This window comes from Cebus imitator, unplaced genomic scaffold (assembly GCF_001604975.1).
Source record: "Cebus imitator isolate Cc_AM_T3 unplaced genomic scaffold, Cebus_imitator-1.0 Scaffold84, whole genome shotgun sequence".
Taxonomy (NCBI): domain Eukaryota; kingdom Metazoa; phylum Chordata; class Mammalia; order Primates; family Cebidae; genus Cebus; species Cebus imitator.
In genome coordinates this window covers 3,914,980-3,934,895 of record NW_016107399.1, presented here as the reverse complement: position 1 = coordinate 3,934,895, position 19,916 = coordinate 3,914,980, and the positions used below count along the sequence as shown (strand labels likewise).

General features: G+C 43.8%; 1 protein-coding gene and 1 pseudogene across 2 annotated transcripts; both read left to right on the top strand.

Moving 5' to 3' along the window:
* The first annotated feature begins 280 nt into the window (after positions 1–280).
* Positions 281–12,370, top strand: CREG1 (cellular repressor of E1A stimulated genes 1). Its single transcript, XM_017534086.1, has 4 exons — positions 281–714; positions 5,741–5,860; positions 7,255–7,439; positions 11,102–12,370. Exons 1-4 carry the CDS (start codon positions 361–363, stop codon positions 11,103–11,105), a joined length of 663 nt encoding a protein of 220 aa, XP_017389575.1. The 5' UTR covers positions 281–360; the 3' UTR covers positions 11,106–12,370.
* On the top strand, positions 12,370–16,257 carry LOC108308318 (annotated as a pseudogene). The gene has a single exon (XR_001826874.2). The product of XR_001826874.2 is annotated as a putative elongation factor 1-alpha-like 3 (transcript).
* The last annotated feature ends 3,659 nt before the right edge of the window (positions 16,258–19,916 follow it).

Here is a 19,916-nt window from a genome sequence, read left to right as displayed (position 1 = left end):
GATATTCATCTCCAAAGGTATTAAAAGGAGGGGTGTGTGCCTGTGTAAAGAGGCTGGTCTTTTCCTAGCGGTACGACTCGGGCAAGTTGCTCGAATTTCTTCAAGCCTTTCTTTTTCCGCCTGCCAAACAAAACAAACATCCCATTTAGGACAAACTCACACCCCTTAAAGAGGGCGGGCGGAGCGACGGCGGATGAACCAATCGCATCTCCTGCAGGTTGCGGAGCAGCTGAGGGGCCCCGCCCCCTGCATTGTGCTCAGCTCTGATTGGCGCCTCGCGGAGGGACGGGGCCTGGGCGCGCCGGGCTCACGCTAGGCCGCTGGAGGTCGCGGGCCCGGACTCTGGTTGGAGACGCCGATATGGCTGGGCGAACCCGCTGGTCTGCGCGCGCCCTCCTCGCCGCCGTGCTGGCGTCGGCGCTGTTGGCGCTACTTGTGTCGCCCGCGCGGGGTCGCGGCGGCCGGGACCACGGGGACTGGGACGAGGCCTCGCGGCTGCCGCCGCTGCCACCACGCGAGGACGCGGCGCGCGTGGCCCGCTTCGTGACGCACGTCTGCGACTGGGGCGCGCTCGCCACCATCTCCACGCTGGAGGCGGTGCGCGGCCGGCCCTTCTCCGACGTCCTCTCTCTCAGCGACGGGCCCCCGGGCGCGGGCAGCGGCGTGCCCTATTTCTACCTGAGCCCGCTGCAGCTTTCCGTGAGCAACCTGCAGGTGAGCGCAGCCCGCGGCTTCCCCAGGCCGGCCGCAGAGAGAGCCTTCACCCTCGCCAAGATCCTTCCTGGGAAGTGGGACGGCTGTCGCTTCTCCGCCGAGCTGGCAGGCGGGCGGGCGTTGCAGCGTCCCAGATGTTGGGCAACTACCAGGAATTTCGCACATGCCCCCGCCACTGGGCCACGCACCTGGGGTAAATTCTCTGCCAGTAGCCCCAGGACTTCTCATCCCTGAGTGGTCGTGAGTCGTCTTGGGGCACAGTGTCTCCATTAACTGGGCTCCTTTTTTTTTTCTCTTTTTTTTTTTTTTTTTTTGACAGAGTCTCCCTTGTTGCCCAGGCTGGAGTGTAATATGTATCTCGGTTCACTGCAACCTCCGCCTCCCGGGTTTAAGCGATTCTCGTGCCTCAGCTTCCCCGAGTAGCTGGGATTACAGGTGCGCACCACCACACCTGGCTAATTTTTGTAGCATGTTGGCCAGGCTGGTCTCGAACTCCTGACCTCAAGTGATCCACCCACTTCGGTCCCCCAAAGTGCTGGGATTACAGTCGTGAACCGCTGCGCCCAGCCTGGCTCCTATTCTTAAAGGTTTTACAGGGCATAAAGATTGTTGGGTATTTAAGTATTTTAATATGTGACTTCAGGGTTTCTTTCTCTCTTACCCCTCCTGAATTAAGACTTTTCTCTCCTGCTGCAGGAAGCTAATGTACGATATCGTGGACGATTACAATGATTATTGCAATCTTTAGGCCTCCACAAGCACAGTAGGTCCTCAGTAAGGTGCAGAGCTGATTGAAGGTCTATCTCGTCCTCGCCCTTTGCCCACCTTCTGGTGCAGAGCCACACTTATAACTCTGGTGGACCTCTGCTGTCTCAGAGATGGAGTCACAGACACGAGGCTTGGGAGGCTGGAGACAGAGTCCAGGAATGGAGCCTGATTTGGTGGAGGGCCTTTTTGACAATAATCTCAGATTTTAGGTCAACTGTGAAAGTACAACATTGTTGATAAAGACAGGTTGTAAGAAACTGATGCTTTTAATCACTTTTCCATTCGCCTTATATTCATTGTCTCTTCTAATAATTCTTTGAAGTAGGTATTATCATCCCCATTCTGCAGATGAACTTGAGGCCTACCTAGGTGAAGTAATTTGTTCAAAGCCAGCAGTAAATTGTTATTTACAGCAGTAAATTGTTCAAAACCCAGTTTTATCTCAGTTTTATCTTTCTTCAAACCGCATATCACAGGCTGGTGGCTCATCAGCTGAATATGTCCCACAGACCAGTTTTATGGCCCACACAGAGTTCTGTTTTGTTTTTAATAAATTTGAATTCGTTACCAACATTTTGAAATTTAGATTTTACCTTAAAGTCTAAATCTCTAACTTTTCTTTTAAAAATGGGAATATCCAGTGACACTGTGGGCCTGCATTCTCTGAGCAAAAACAGAAGCAGTGCCCTCTTTTAGCTAAGGCAGATACACCCCAGTTCACCATTTTCTTATTCCCAGCCCATTCCACACCTTTAGACATTTCCTCAAGGCAGGCTGATTCCACTCCATCAGTGGTCTCAACTTTGCAAATCATAGTTACCTAAGAAGACTTTAAAAATGCAGTGCCAAGACATTTTATCAAAAATGTGTTTTAACACAACACTCCTTCCCCCCACAAACCACTCCCTGATGATTCTAAGTAGGGATGAGGGTGATTAAGCAGTACATAATCATATTTAAATTTGTGAGGTGACTAAGGAGTTGCTGGTATTATTGTCCCCATTTCAGCAGTGAGGAAACAGACTCAGAGGTGCAGGGACTCACCTGTGACCAGCCACCTAATGGCTGTCAGGTAGGACTCCAGCCCAGGTGTTTGATGTTTCTAGAAATAGGAGAGTGGCAAGGAACTTACCCAGGGCTTCCGGTTTCCATGATGGCAGTGAAAAATGTGGCCACATCAGAAATGGTCTGACTTGATTCCATCAATTAGCCAGTCAGAGTTTCTGCTTTCTTCTTTTCTTCCTCTTGACCTCCAGGGTGCTCTGCATTTCTTCTCATTGACGGGGTGAAATTGTTCAGAAGAAACAAGAAGACCTAAGTTTGGGACTATATCTCACGTGTAAAATGTGTGTCCCTTGTAACTTAGGTTGTGAGCTTCAAATGTACTTACCACTGGGATGTTTCTTTTGTATGTCTCTTTGTGGCATTTTTATATAGTAAATGTCTGTAGGACAGTGTTGCTGATGTCAGCTAGTAGTAGGACCATGTTTGGCTGCAGAGCGAACGAGTCAGAAGGGAAATCTTGGTGTTTGATTATTTTCACCAAGACCTCTTAACCATTAGCCTTTCTTCTGTCTTGGCATTCTTTACTTGTGATGTACCCCTTTCTGCTCTGGTCACTCTTGATTTTTTTTCTCTGACCCATTAACATAAGCATCCCTCAAAGTCAATTTCCTACTCTTTTGTTCTCTGTAATGATCCTCAGAAGATTGTATACACACCCATCTCTTCATTCCCACTTTCCAGGACTCACTTCCAAATGTGTGTCCATTTCTGACCTCTTTAAAGTTCTCTGTATTTCTGCTTCCTGTTCGTTTGTACTTCATTAGTTTGCCACCACCTCAAATTCAACACGTTTAAGTCCAGTCCTCCTTCAGAAACCAGCTGCTTTTGATCTTCTCCATTTCTGTTAATGGAATTATTGTTTTCTCAGTAAACCCAATTGGAATTCTCACTGCCTCCTCAAATCCTTCAGTTCCCAAGTCCTGACAGTTTTCTGTTGCCTTCTTTGCCTCTGCCCTTGCCCCTTTCTCTTTATTCCTGCCACCTCGTCCTGAAGCTTATCACCTCATGCCCAAAAGTACTAGCACATCTCTTACATAGTCTTCCTGTTGGCCCCATCCGCCTTGCTTACCCAATTAGGTAAACAAAAATATCTGTCACTCTGGCTGGAAACCTTTAACAACACCCAACTGCCTACAGCTATGTAAGAGTCACCTGAGATATTTGTTTAAAATGCAGATAGAGGCAGGGTGCGGTGGCTCCAGTCTGTAATCCCAGCACTTTGGGAGGCTGAGGTGGGCAGATCACCTGAGGTCAGGCATTTGAGACCAGCCTGGTGGCCAACATGGCGAAACCCATTTCTACTAAAAATACATAAATTAGCTGGATGTGTCCCTGTAGTCCCAGCTATTTGGGAGGCTGGGGCGAGAGCATCCCTTGAGCCTGGGAGGCAGAGGTGCAGTGAGCCAAGATCACACCATTGTACTCCAGCCTGGGTGACAAAGCTAGACTCCATTTCTAAATAAATAAGTAAAATGCACATAGAGGACAGTTTGATGGCTCATGCCTGTAATCCCAGCACTTTGGAAGGCCAAGGAGGGAGGATCACTTGAGTCCAGGATTTTGAGACTAGCCAGGGCAACATAGTGAAACCCCATGTCTACAAAAAATAAAAAAACATTAGCCCATTAGCTGGGTGTGGTGATACACACCTATAGTCCCAGCTACTTGGGAGGCTGAGATGGGAGGATCACATGAGCCCTGGAGGTCGAGGCCACAATGAGCCATGATTGTGCCACTGCACTGGGTGACTGCCTGGGTGATAGAGTGAGACACTGTCTTAAAAAAATTGGGGGTAGGGAGTTGGGGAATGATAGCATGGGGAGAAATGCCAAATATAGGTGAAGGGGAGGAAGGCAGCAAATCACACTGCCATATGTGTACCTATGCAACAGTCTTGCATGTTCTTCACATGTACCCCAAAACCTAAAATGCAATAAAAAAAATTGCAGATATCTGGGTTGGGAGTGAAGCCTGTTTCGACATTTTAACCCAAATCAGCATTTTAACAAGCTCTCCAGGCAGGTGGTTCTTTGAAAACATTGCTAAAGGCTGGCCTGCAAATTACAATTTAGACTCCTTAGCTTGGGCTTGAGCCCTCTCCATTCCCAACCCCAGCCTCCTCCCCTAGGAAAGCCCCTCTTTCCGGCAAATCGCGTTTCTTGGTATTCTTCATCAAGTCTTAGACTCACCCAGTTCTGTGTTTTTTTGCAGTTAGCATCTCCTGTCCCTTTAGTATGTACTCCCACCTTGTATCCTGGTTTTGAATATATTATAAAGCTCCTTATAGTTTCTCTATCACTCCAGCCTATACTGGACATACGCTCTTTGTTTATGTCTTCCTTTTCAACCAGATTATAAACTCACAGAGGGGAGAGAGTTTACCTGAGCGTCCCCTCCCCCTTTTTGGTCTCCTATGGTACCTTGCTAATAGTTTCTGGACAGTAACTATTTGGCTAAATGATTTCAAAGAAATCTATGACTCTGTTTTGATGGATCACTGCGAAATGGCAAAATTCTCCACACAAGACACTTAGAACTTAAAGAGCTAAATAGTCTAAAAGTGCAACGTGTGAATTTTGCTATAATCTGTCAACAATGCCTCTTATGAAGCTGATTTCTGAATAAGAAAGAATTAAGAACTTGCTTGCCTTTTTGAACCTGGGAGAAGACTTTTTGTTACTAAAGCAGAAATGAACAACTTCTCCAGTTTTGAAATCACATGACAATTTCTGCTAACGTAAGATAACCAAGCATGATTCAGCTACTTTCTTGCTTAACCCATATAGTTAGTCAGTTGAGCAACTGGTGTTTTTATGCAGTGGTTTTATATTAGAGTTTAACCCTTTAAATCTGTCAGTGAAGCCTATAGAACTTTAATTTGGGTGGCACTATAATTCTTCTTCTTCTGATGAACATGGAATAAATTCAGGGTTTTGGTAAAAGTGTGTTGAAATAATTTTTACCAAGTCAGTTAATTTTATAATATGAACACCCCCCCCCCGGCTTTGGGGAGTAGTCAGGATCAGTCTCTATCTAAGTACTGTTTTCTCCTGAGTGGAAGGTGATGTTTTACGATTCATCGTTTCATGGAAGACTGGTCAAGCTCTAGGACATCCTGTATGCAGCTTTTGAAATTTATGACCTCTTCAGAAACTGTATTTCACATGAGAGGATCTTCATTTTCTCTCTACAGGAGAATCCATATGCTACACTGACCATGACTTTGGCACAAACCAACTTCTGCAAAAAACATGGATTTGATCCACAAAGTCCCCTTTGTGCTCACATAATGCTGTCAGGAACTGTGACCAAGGTAAGTAGTTGTCCTACAGGAAGGGAGATGGTTTCAGAAGACCATCTTATTCACAATGAAAGAATAGATCTTTTTTTCTTTTGAGACAGAGTCTCACTCTGTCTTCCAGATCAGAGTGCAGTAGTGCTATCTCAGCTCACTGCAACTTCTGCCTCCTAAGTTCAGGCGAGTCATGCCTCAGCCTCCCTAGTAGCTGCGATTACAGGCACACAGCACCACACCCAGCTAATTTTTGTATTTTTAGTAGAGATGGGGTTTCACCATGTTGGCCAGGCTGGCCTTGAACTCCTGCTGACCTCAAGTGATCCACCAACCTCGACCTCTGAAAGTGCTGGAATTACAGGCGTGAGCCACCATGCCTGGCAGAATAGATCTTTTGAGAGTGAAATGTGGTTGGTTTGTGATTGCCATGCCCAGTCAGAACATGTTCTATTCTAATAGGTGAAGTAATTCCATGAAAACCAGACATTTTAATAAGTTGCTTTCACATGCGTGTTCAATAAGATACAGGGAAAATGAACGATTTTCTGAAGCCAAACAGCTGTAACAACTATGAGCTCCTGTATGTAAAATTATTCTTGCTGAGGAACATCTGGTTGACCGGAGCCCTCCCTCTCCGTTACATTTTACATTGGTGTGATGTTTTTCATGTCTGGGCTCATTGTCTCCATATTTTACCAGTGGCTTAAAGCAGAGAAAACGTGTTAAGTAGGCCAACCAGAGAACTATTTGTTACTGAAAACTGGAAGTGAATTTAGTTTGGATCACCTGCTGGAGGGAAGAGGTCAAATACAGTCTCAGGAAGAGCAGTGGGCATGGTGTCAGGAGTGCTGATCTGATTACCCAACCGGCAGATTTTCTTTTTGACAGTGTCAATCATTAATGCCTCAGATAAGTGTTATTTATGGTCTGGAAATTCTTGGTGGATGCATCTCTGTAGTTGAGTGTCCTTCACTGGCAGGAGAAAGGTGGCAGAGCCGCAAATACTTTTGAGTTCTGTTATGTGGCTTCTGAACATTATTATCGTTCAGTACTTTCATCTGTATGTTTAACATGTGCATGTTATGTAAACCTTACATGTCTTAGACACTAGTGACATTTTATTGTAGTACTTAGTGCTGGTTATTCTAATAGCTCAAAATGCCTTTTTACCAGCAAAAGTTGGTATTATACCTACAGTGGTTTTCCACATCTTTATGTCTGTTACCACCAACAAATGAAATCTTTATTCTCTGCATTCTTTACATTTCCTTTATTTTCTCGATTCCTTAAAGTTAAGATCAATATTTACAACTAAGTAAACTCTTAGGATTTATAGAATGCTGGAATCACACATTCTTAACAAATGAGAGAATCAAGTGTATAAGAATGTTTATTTCACGTATATCCTTTAGGTGAATGAGACAGAAGTGGATATTGCAAAGCAGTCGTTATTCATTCGACACCCTGAGATGAAAACCTGGCCTTCCAGCCATAATTGGTTCTTTGCTAAGTTGAATATAACCAATATCTGGGTCCTGGACTACTTTGGTGGACCAAAAATTGTGACACCGGAAGAATATTACAATGTCACAATTCAGTAAGTACTTACACATCTTTCACCTAAGATTGCAGCCCTTACAACTATCCTCCGCCTTCTAAGGCAAGGGGGGTTTAACCGTTTCATGTGCCAGTGGCAGTCTGGTAAAGCCACTGACCCCCTCTCAGAATAATGTTTTTAAACATGGATTTGATCCACAAAGTCCCCTTTGTGCTCACATAATGCTGTCAGGAACTATGACCAAGGTAAGTAGTTGTCCTACAGGAAGGGAGATGGTTTCAGAACACCGTCTTATTCACAATGAAAGAATAGATCTTTTTTGTTTTGAGACAGAGTCTCACTCTGTCTCCCAGACCAGAGTGCAGTGGTGCAATCTCATAATGAAATGCATTTATAAAAATATTTGTAAATGTGTGGTATAATAATTTGTTTATTAACATATTAAATATAAGATCTAGTAATAAGTCTATTACTTTTTTTTTTTCCAAGGCAGTCTCACTCTGCCACCCAGGCTGCAGTGCAATGGCACGATCTCAGCTCACTGCAGCCTCTACCTCCTGGGTTCAAATGATTCCTGTGCCTCAGGCCTCCCAAACAGCTGGGACTACAGGCACACACTACCACGCCCAGCTAGTTTTTTATATTTTTGTAAAGATAGGCTTTGGCCGTGTTGCACAGGCTGGTCTTGAACTCCTGAGCTCAGACAATCCGCCTGCTTTAGCTTCCCAGAGTGCTAGGATTACAGATGTGAGCCTACATGCCTGGCCTTTTCTGTACTTTCAAAGTAGTGAGGATTGAAGACAATATTTGAAGACATTTGCAACACCTGTAACAGGATATGAAAGTATCTGTGATTTCTCTATTTCTGTTGGAGACAGTCACAGATACACTGTCACCCTGTGGTTTATTCCCTACATTCATCATTGCAGGAAATGATTCATTTCAGTTAGAGCCTAATGAAAATGAAAAGAAAAAATTTTGAGCCAAGTTTATAGACCCCCTGAACTCTGTCTACAGGCCTGGACACCAGGTTGAGACTCCATTTTAAGGCTATGCTTGTTGGGCCCTGGACAGAGCCCAGTTAGGACCTATGATGGCATTTTCTCATGAGGCTTAGACTCGGGTGCTCCTGGACAGTGAATACCCCTCATCTGAGCCTGAGCAAGTAACCCTGTCCCATCAGCCCCAGTACTACAAATGCCAGAGGGGATGTGTGGTTTATTCCACCAAGAAGTGCTTGGAAGGGAGGAGGCAGAGACAAAAGAGACTGTGAGAGAATGAAGCCCAAAACCTGAAGACAGAAAGAGAAAGGAAAGAAGAGTGTGATCAGAATCTTTGGAGTTAGATCAGGGTTCAAATGAAGGAATATAAGGGACCGGTGCCTCTCCCAAGTGACACGGAATTCTGGCATACCTGGGGAGGTGACAACAGTAACAATAACAGCTAGTGGCCATTGAGTGTTTATTACTGGCTGAGTGCTCTACTGGTTATTTTTTCTTATATTCACTCATTCAGTTCTCACCACAACCATATCTTGTGCAACTTACCACTGCAACAGGTGGGTGCTGTTTTTCCTCATATGTAAAATGGAAAGCTGATGCACAGAGAAGTAAAAAACTGGCCTAAAGTCTTGCAGTCAGGAAGTGGTGGTGCTGGGATTCAAACTCCAGCATTCTTGCTCCAGAGCCATCACTTCAGTTTTCTCTACTTCAGTTGTACTTCTCTGGCTGCCTCTTGGGTAGCTGGCCAGGCTCCTAGCTCAGTCTACTTTATCATGCACTTTCTGCCTGTAGTGACTGCTGATTCAAGGGATGACGGTGATGATCCTAAGGTAGACTTGTAGGTTGTAGGTCGTTTGGGTGCTTATATTCTTAGCATTTATTTAATCTGTGTCTTTTTCAGTGGTAGAACAGTTCCATGTTGAACTGTTGACTCCCTGCCATGATGGTAAATTTCTTGACGCAAAGCTCAGTTTTGTTTTGTTTTTAATTTTTAAAAATTCCAAGCAGGGCCTAGGACAGTGTGTGTCATAGAGCAGGTGTTTAGAATTGATTGTCTAGCTTATTACTTGAGACAAACACTCTCACACTCTGTTGGAATAAAGATTCCAACAGTCCTGGCGCTTGTTTTGCTGCTATGCATGCGGGAAAGGCACGGGCCACTGATCGTCTTCTGGGCTGGCAAGGCCATCTGACTTTGTAGGAATATAGTGGTAGCAATTACACCTTTATTCCCCAGCAACAAATTATCAGGCCGACTGTTAAGAATGACAGGCCTGCTCTTTGAAGTTAAAGTTGACTTTCTCAGGATATAATCTCTGAAGCGCAGTTATCTTTGTATAAACAACGTGCCGAAAGGCATGATTTAATAAGAAAGTAAAACTGGTTTCTCATAAGTCTCCATACTGAATAAGTGAGTAAAACGAATACTTTTGAGGTTCCCACTTTATTGTGCAGCAAGGAAGCACTTTTCTGCAGCACAGAGATAAAAGAATATTTTTTTCTTGTCCTGAGAGGATCCCCAAAGACTAGAGCAGGATGTGACCCTTCTGAGGCAGTGCCCTAGAACCCAAGGGATGAGCAGTGCCTGAAAGTTGCCCAGTCTGACCAGGTGCCTATGTCTAGGAATTGTCCATCTTTGAGTCTAGGAGTGCCTTCACTAATCTAACCCTTTAGGTATGCCACCAGAGCTGCTTAATAATCCAGGGAGTGTACAGTAATGTCTCTGAGGACCAAGGCCCCCGTCTTCTTGGGGAACCACTCACAGGGGCCTCACAGGTGTTCTGGAGCTTCCCTCAATTGGCAGCCACTTTGTGTGGCTTTCACAGATCAGTTTTGGAAGGTATTATTTCTCTAAATACCACGAAGCCCTCTGCATCTGAAATCTGTTTCACACAGATGGAGACTGCCACTTGTGAGAGCTGATAGGGAGCTTAACTTAATGTGGTTTGCTTCATTAGACTGTTGGGTGAAGACCCCTGTGAGCATGTTTGCAGGCTGAATGGAGGCTTAAATGTCCACATGAAGCATTTGCGGGCATCCTGGAATAGCAGTTCTTATAAGCGTAGCTACCGACCACTGTTAAGTCTGGGCAGCAGCATGCTTGTGCTAAGCCTCATTTTATCTCCTCTGGTGCACATCCAGATATTTCCTAGCAAAGACACAAGTAACAAAAGGTTGTGGATTACAGACTTGCTCAGTCTCCATACTTGGAGATGGATTTCCTGGTCGGTGGCAGCAGGAAGGGAGAAAGTTCACCTCCCAGCTGGGGTCAGTGTCACTGGGCAGTGGCTAATCATTGCTCTTCTGCTCTAAGGTTCAAGACCCCTTCTTTCTCAACTATTTTTGTCTTTTAAACCTTCAGATATTCTTAAATGAGTTAAGAACAGCAGCCCTGGCAATGGCCTGCTTCTTGCTACATCCCATTAGCGTTTATCAAAGTGTGTCAGAATCCTACTTGGAGAGGAGGGTTCCTTGCTAAAATGAGGATCCTAGGCCCCACCCCCAACCCACTGAAACTAGAACTTGGGAATCTGCATTTTAACAAACCCAAGCCGTTCTTTAATATATTCTAGTGGCTGAAATGAACTCAGAATCTTAAGACTTTTAGATCAGAAATTTTATCTAGTCCTTCCCTAGAATGAATTAATTTTTAATATTTGTTAACCCAGTTTAACAGAATTCCTCTGTTCCCCTTTCTAGGTGAAGCAGACTGGCGAATTTAACAACACTTGTGAAATTTCTTAAAGTGGCTCATACACATTTAAAGGGTTTAATGTTTCTCTGGAAAGCATCCCAGAATGTTAGCCAGTTTTCTGTCACATGCTGGTTTGTTTGCCTGTTTGTTTGCAAATAGAGTTGGTCTGTTACTGGATTTCTTGAAAGATGTGGTTACTACTTTTTTCATATTTTGAAGCCATTTTCATAGAGAAATATCCTTCACTGTAATCAAATAAGTTTTGTCCCATCAATTCCAAAGATGTTTCCACTGGTGCTCCTTGAAGAGGAACGAGTACCAGATTTAAATTGCCCATTGGCATTTGAAAATACTTGAGTATGTGTTCTTTATTCCTGGAAGCCACTGTGCTGGGTAGAGTGTGTCACTCGCCACAGCTGCCTTCTGAGCTGCCTGAGCCTGGTGCAGAAGGATTGGCCTCATTATGGTGCACCTGAATAAATCTTGCCACGATAGACAAGCAATGATGAATCTCACAGGGAGCTTCCTACTCATGTTGATTTATGTCTGACAGTCCTGGGTATTGTTAATCCAACATAGAGTGAAACTATTTCTGATAAAGAACTTTTTGAAAAACTTTATATACTCTAAAGTGATACCCAGAACAAAAGAAATTCATAAAACTCCCAAATTTAATTTCCCCACTTAAGTTGAGACTGTATTATCAAAACACATATGCACACAGATTATTTTTGGCCACAAAACTGGATTGCAAAAGAAAGAGAAGAACATTTTGTGTGTTCCTTGTATTCTTTTATAAATAAAGGTTACCCAGGCATGGACCACCTTCAACCGGGGACAAAATCTCCCAAACCACTCCACAGCTTTTTTAATACTGCTACTCTTAATAATTACCTAAGGCTTCCTCAGCTGCTCTAAATCTCTTAATAACTTCTAGTGCTGTTACGATCTAAGTCACATCACCAGAGGGAAGAGAACATGGAATTAAAAGAATCACATCTTCAGAAGAGAAGACACTAATATTCTTATCAACATTCATGATTTCAGAAGATGACATAAGATTCCTCTAAAAGAGGAAATGTCAGGAATCAAGCCAGTGAATCCTTAAATGGGAAAGAGAAAAGTTATAAATATGAATCATTATGTCTGAAAATTACAAAGTGAACTGAGATCCAGCAAACAGCTTCTGTTTAACAAAACTAATTTATACTAAACTTAGCAAAATGGACTTATTATTCAAAGCATCAATAATTAAAAGAATTATTTTAATGAAATGTGTTGGATTCATTTTCTTAAACATATATATTAATATTTATTACACTTTTATTGTCTGCTATCAAAATAGCATGCTCTTAAATCCATTACTGGCTGCTCCAAAACTTGAAGTGAATCATACTACTCTTTCCAATCGGCAAAAAGCTCATTATGTCCTAAAATTCTGGGCATGGACGAAATCTAGCCTTTGTCACAGGTTCTACATCAGGGATTTTGGTGCCAGTATACCTTGTGATAGAATTGGGTTGTGGGCAGCTATTTGGTTTTCTCCCTTTACCCACTTACTAAGTTTTTTCTCCAGCATTTGGAACTACATAAATACATATCGATATCCAGGTAAGATCTAGTTAGTAAAGTCAACCAGTGTTTCACAGCAGGCTCTGCAGATTTTTTTTTTTTATAATTGAATGTGCAGAATATGTCACTTAACATTCCAGTTGGCCACTAGGGGGCACTGTGGACTACTTTTTGTGCAGGTGCAGGTTTCTTACACAGCCAAATTAAACGCCTAGGAATAATGCCCTCGGCTGGATTAGGAGCTGGAGAAAATGCAGCTTAGCAGGGGCAAGAGGAGACACAGAGGCCTGATTTGCTGCTGCTGCTGCTGCTAGGTTTTCCTGGGTTTATCACTCCCTCCACACCATGTGCTTCTACATCAGGCTTCTGGTCTCCTTGCACCCTACCTGCTGCAGAAGAACAGATCCCTGGCCTCAAACAGATAGGAGATGAGTGTCAGGTTGAGGTTGAGGGCAGGAGTCAGCCTTGGCGCAGAAAGCAGGACAGGAGCTGATAGAGAAAGATAAAGGCGGAAAGGGAGTGGCTCACAAACCTGAAGCTACAGAGTCCAGACAGCTGCCTTTGGCAGTTGCTGTCTTAACCATCGATCTGTGCTCAGCTGTTAAGGCCATTTGTCTTTACCAACCATGGCCAATAATCATAGTGTATTCTGTCTTCTAGTCCAGGTTTAAAGTCCTTGGCAGGTATGTGGAAGAGTGGAGAAAAATCTTTATGAAATGAGACCAGGTTCAATGAAATAAATGCATCAGATATTCAGAGGAGATTGCTAATGTGATATTCCCTTCTTAGTAATATTTAGACTGAAGATCACAAAGTAATTGCAAAGGAGACTACTTTCTTACAGTGCAGCATGGCTTTCAGTTTTAGTACTGAGGAAATAATGCTCCAATTTGTGTAATGCTGGTTGGTCAGTGTTTCTTAGGGGAATTCCAAACTGTCACTTCAAAACCGAATGTTCTATGAATTTTCAATGGAGAAGACAGTTATGATTTAATTATGATTCCTTTTGGAATTAGGTGCAAATCAATGTGAATTTTTAAGTTTTTTCTTTAATATTTATTGTAAGACATTTGCATAGGAAATGTGGAGAATGGAGTTTGAAACTGATAACCTCACCAACCAGCATGGCTGCTAATAGTTTGGGTGTGTTTTCATGGGAGCGATGTTTAAACATAGTCAAGATCATCCTGTTTACTGATGTGTATCATGCTGCTTTCAGTTTATCATAAACAACTGCGTTCCTAGAAACCATTCACAAGGATGGCTGAGAATGGCTGCAGAATATTTCATCAGATCAATATAAGCAGGCCACCAAATAATGGTCTGTGTTGGGACTCTGTTGCTAGTGACAAGAAACCCAAGTCAAAGTCATTTAAGCAAAAAGAATTACTCAGAACTCAGCCTTCGTTTCCTGGCTCCTCTTTCTGCCATGTTGGTTTTGATTGCAGCTAGCGATCTTATAGCAAAGAGGTTTTGTCCTTCCTATCTGGGACCTAGCTGTTCCCGAATAATCACTGTGTCTGGAAATGGGGTGCGCTCTTTGGCCAAACCTGAGTCATGTGTCTTCTCGTGGAGTTGTGTGTTCACTCAGCACCATCAGAATCACAGAGACTGGGGGGATGTAGAAGGGGTCTCCTGCAAGAAAAGAGTGATCATGCGAACTAAAGGAACACTGAGCAGGCAAAAACCAAAGGCTACTAGCATTTTCTCCAGTTTTTGAACACTTAGGTTGCTTTCAGTTTTTTCCTGTTATTTAAGTGCATAAAATACGTTCTACATTTTTGTTTATTTCCTTAGATTCCCAGCAGTGGAATTCCCAAGCCAAAAGCTTTTGGTACATGTTATTAATTGCTTTTAAGAATGTATATCACTTTTTCATAACGGGTTTGCCGCCAGAACACAGGTGTCATGAAAACTACCCCTAAAAACCAAAATGGGAAAGGAAAAGTCTCATATCAACATTGTCATCATTGGACACGTAGATTTGGGCAAGTCTGCCATTACTGGCCATCTAATCTACAAATGTGATGGCATCGACAAAAGAACCATTGAAAAATTTGAGAAGGAAGCTGCTGAGATGGGAAAGCGCTCCTTCAAGTATGCCTGGGTCTTGGATAAACTGAAAGCTGAGCGTGAACATGGGATCACCATTGTTACCTCCTTGTAGAAATTTAAGACCAGCAGGTACTACGTGACTATCATTGATGCCCCAGGACACAGAGACTTCATCAAAAACATGATTACAGGGACATCTCAGGCTGACCGTGCTGTCCTGATTGTTGCGGCTGGTGTTGGTGAATTCGAAGCTGGTATCTCCTAGAATGGGCAGACCCAAGAGCATGCCCTTCTGGCTTACATCCTGGGCACGAAACGATTGTTGGTGTTAACAAAACGGACTCCACTGAGCCACCTGACAGCCAGAAGAGATACGAGGAAATCGTTAAGGAAGTCAGCACTTACATTAAGAAAACTGGCTACAACCCCGACACAGGAGCATTCATGCCAATTTCTGGTTCGAATGGTGACAGCATGCTGGAGCCAAGTGCTAACATGCCTTGGTCCAAGGGTTGGAAAGTCACCCATAAGGATGGCAATGCCAGTGGAACCTGCTGCTTGAGGCTCTGGACTGCATCCTACCACCAACTCATCGAACTGACAAGCCCTTGCTCCTGCCTCTCCAGGATGTCTATAAAATTGGTGGCATTGGTACTTTTCCTGTTGGCCGAGTGGAGACGTGTTCTCAAACCTGGTATGGTGGTCACCTTTGCTCCAGTCAACGTTACAACTGAAGTAAAATCTGTCAAAATACACCATGAAGCTTTGAGTGAAGCTCTTCCTGGGGACAATGTGGGCTTCAATGTCAAGAATGTGTCTGTCATGGATGTTCGTTGTGGCAACGTTGCTGGTGACAGCCAGAACAACCCACCAATGGAAGCAGGCGTCACCGCTCAGGTGGCAATCCTGAACCATCCAGGCCAGATCAGCGCTGGCTATGCCCCTGTACTGGAGGGCCACATGGCTCACACTGCCTGCAAGTTTGCTGAGCTGAAGAAAAAGATTGATCGCCCTTCTGGTAAAAGGCTGGAAGATGGCCCTAAATTATTGAAGTCTGGTGATGCTGCCATCATTGATATGGTTCCTGGCAAGGCCATACGTGTTGAGAGCTTCTCAGACTGTCCAGCTCTGTGTCACTGCTGTTCGTGATATGAGACAGACAGTTGCGGTGGGTGTCCTCAAGCAGTGCACAAGAAGGCTGCAGGACCTGGCAAGGTCACCAAGTCTGCCCGGAAAGCTCAGAAGGCTAAATGAATATTATCCTGAATACCTGCCACCTCAGTCTTAATCAGTGGTGGAGGAAGAACGGTCTCAGAACTGTGTTTCAATTGGCCATTTAAATTTAGTAGTAAAAGACTGATTAATGATAACAATGCATCGTAAAACCTTCAGAAGGAAAGGAGAATGTTTTGTGGACCACTTTGGTTTTCTTTTTTGCTTGTGGCAGTTTTAAGTTATTAGTTTTTAAAATCAGTACTTTTTAATGGGAACAACTTGACCAAAAATTTGTCACAGAATTTTGAGGCCCATTGAAGTTTAATGAGAAAAAAAAAAGTGTATATCAATTATAATGCCTAGTATTTGTTTTAACACATTCCAGTGAAGAAAAAAGTATAAGAGATTAGATAAGAAATGGTAACAGTTGAAGGTAGGTGATGTGTCTGGAGATTAATTTTGTTATTCTCTTTTGTGTATGTCTGAAAATTGTATAAAGATTTCTAAATTGAATTGGAAAAAAAAAATGAAGAATTGGAGATCTAGAGAGATTAAGTGACTTTCCCAAGCCCACCCAGTTCTGGTCTTCAGGCTCTGAATCCTGGCCACTTCTTTTACTCCACACTAAATTGGCCTGTGGTCATATTGTTTGAGACACAGATTATTCCAGCGTAAGGCTTCCTGGTGCTTCTTTACCCTCCTCATGCCAAGGCAGGAATGTAGAGCTAACCTGTTTGTGGGTGGGGAGGGGCGTGAGCAGTGGGTGCTAGGAGGCTAGACAGCAAGATTGACTTGGTGATTTAGGAGTTCACTAGAGATTTCTTGAAATGATGTTTTCAGTAAAATTTTGGAAAATATAATAATGGGGGAGGGGGAAAACTGATACCAGTTAACAGCCCTGCAAGCACTGTATGGAAGTGCGCACTCGGTGATGGATTAAAATAGGGTGTTATTTCAATTGGCAATTCTTGAGATTACTAATAACATTAAACATTAAAATTTCTTTTTGCTTATTTTTCCTCATTGTGAACTGTCAAGTCATATTCTCTGTCCATTTATGTTTGGGGGAGAATTTTAAAAAATTGATCTTGGTGAATTCTATATATTAAGTCTGTGAAACCATTTAGTTAGAAATTTGTTGCTAATACTCAGTTTTCCTTTTAAGCTATTGTTTAAAATCTGTAGATTTTCCATTTCTATAGAAAAATTAACATAATATTTTTCCCTTGACTTCTTTAATTTTCTTTAAACTTGATGTTTGTTTCCTTTGAGAAATTTGATAAATATCAATTCAGATTTTCTCATTGTTATGTTTAATTTTTATACTTGACTCTTTAATCCTTTAGAATGCATTTTGTGTATAATAGTCTTCACTTTTTTGTATGACAAACCCAAATTATACTTAGCTTTTTTAGTCTAGATGTAAGCCCAAATCTAAGCATAGCTCTCTCAGCAGTGAGGAAGAAAGTGAGTTAGGGCCATCGGCTCAGCAGACATTTGGTCAGCCTGCTGGACAGCCTATCTGAAAGACACTCTGATCCCTTAGCGTAGATTTGAGGGACTGGGATTGGCAAAGAAGCACGGCTCTAATGATATTCTCATAACCTTTGGAGGTGGTCTAACACACACACACTCCTTGGCTAGATTCTCAAGTCGCACCACAATAAAACTTTAGCTGGCTTTCTCGACATTATCTGCCATTCCTCAATGTATTCTATGCCATGACCAGCCAATTGGAGCTGGTCATGCCCCAAATGTTTCCCTTTGGACTTTTCCACATGCTCCTCCCTTAGCCAGGCGTCTCCTCACCTCCTCACCTCCCTCACTTTTCAGGAGTATGGAGTCCTTTGAAGGCTGAGTCTGCATTGGGTTGACTTATCACTATAGCCCCAAAACACCAAGTGTCAATACTCCATTACATGGAGTAGCCCCTCAATGAAAGTTTAACAGACGTTGTGCTTGCCGACTTTCTATTTAAAAGTTTAGTGAACAGAGTGGAAGATGGAGGTTGGACCTCCAACTTGCTATATAACTTAGGATGAAGTGATTTACTTCAGTGAAGGCACATTTAATCCCAAGCTTGGCAAATCTCAAGGAGACTTTGCTTGGCACCCCAGACATCAGACTCCATTAAGGATCAGCATTCCACGTGACAGGTTTGCATGGAGACGTCTGTCTCGTGTGCACACTGAGCCACTCTGCCACAAATGTTCCATGAGGAAGCAAAGGATTTTGAAGGGAGTTAATTATCTTGTCTTTGATTTTTCAGATTTGGGGCACTATGTCTCATTGTTCTTTTCCCAAAATCTGATGTGTAGACACTGCTCAAATATGCCTTAGGAATGAGGGCAGAGCAGCTTACCCACACACCGTGCCTCTCTTTACAGCTGCTCTGAGAAGGGGAATTCAGCATGTTATATGCATGCCCAGAGTTGGTCAACACAAACTCTCCTATTTGGTTGCTAAGAGTCTTCTGTGTCCCTGGGATTTATCTTTATCTTAGTTTGCTCAGGCTGCCAGAACAAAATACCATAGACTGGGTGGCTGAAACCGCAGATACTTATTTCCCACAGGTGTAGAGGCTGGACAGCCGAGATCACAGTGTCAGCATGAGTGTGTTCTGGGGAGGCCTTTCTTCCTGGCTTGCAGATGGCCGCCTGCTTGCTGTTTCCTTACATGGTGGAGAGGGATTGCTTTCTCTCATTCTCCTGTTCTAAGACCATGGTCCTACCAGATCAGGGCCCCGACATTCCGACCTCACCTAACCTTAATTACCTCCTAAAGACTCTACCTCCTGACACAGTCGTAGGGTGGGTCATGGCTTCAACCTATGAATTTGAGGGAAACCAATTCAGTTTACAGTACTTGTGTTTGGAAGAGAACAAATGGTAACTTAGTCTTCTTTGTTCATCCTAAACCTTTTCTCCTTTGATAACTCCCAGGCCCAATCACACAAGATGTATCCTCAGAGGTTCCTGGTCCGTTCCTGCTCTAGACTGTGGGTTTATGGCACGCCTTTACAGGTTGCGTCCTGCACCAAGGCCCCAGCTGAGGGTAAGCGCGGCTGAAACCCGGCCTGAGCTCATGCCCTTGTCCTGGTGTGAGCAACATCACCCCAAAGGGCGCTTTCCCTAAAATCTCAGCGGCACTGTCTGGGTTAGTGGCACCCGGCTCTTGGGCCATTTCTTATGTTAGGTGTGTTTGCTTCTGGTGCATGGAATCCCAGAGAGGGCAAAAAGTGTGAGCAGAGCCCAAGGGAGCCCTGGGCTGTGGGGGTTCCCACTGGTGCATGGGCCGGGGGAGCAGCTGAGCAGGGGCAGCATCTCAGGTTTGGAGCGGCTTGGCTTCGAGAGCACTGGGTTCGGAGCCAGCTGTGCACTTGCTGCATGTGGCCCTGGGCAAATCGTTCTACCTCTTGGAGGCTTAGACCTCATCTTTAAAGCAAGGACTGTACTTCACAGGAGGGAGTACAGCTTAGCAAAAATGTCCACCAATCACTTAGCACAGCCCTGACACAGCAGTGATTCTTGTTAGGGACAGTAAAGAGGCATCCTCAAGCTCTGGCGGTCCTCATCGCATCCTCTCTGGGAGACTGGAAGGTATCCTTGAAGAACGGCAGAGTGAGCGTGAAAATCAAGCACACCAGCTCTGTAATGGGGCTGCAAAGGAGCAAATCCTCGTTCTATCACTATTTCATCATGGACAAGGTGCTTCCTCTGTGCGGGCTGCAGGGTTTTCATCAGTAAAATAGAGAATAAAAATAGAAACTGCATCCCTGGTTTGTAGGGAAAATAGTCAAGCTAATATGTAAAAAGTACACAGAACAGGTGGGGCATGATGACTTACACGCCTGTAATCCCAGCACTTTGGGAGGCCAAGGTGGGTGGATCACGAGGTTAGGAGTTCGAGATCAGCCTGGCCAATGTGATGAAATCCCACCTCTACTAAAGATACAAAAAAAATTAGCCAGGTGTGATG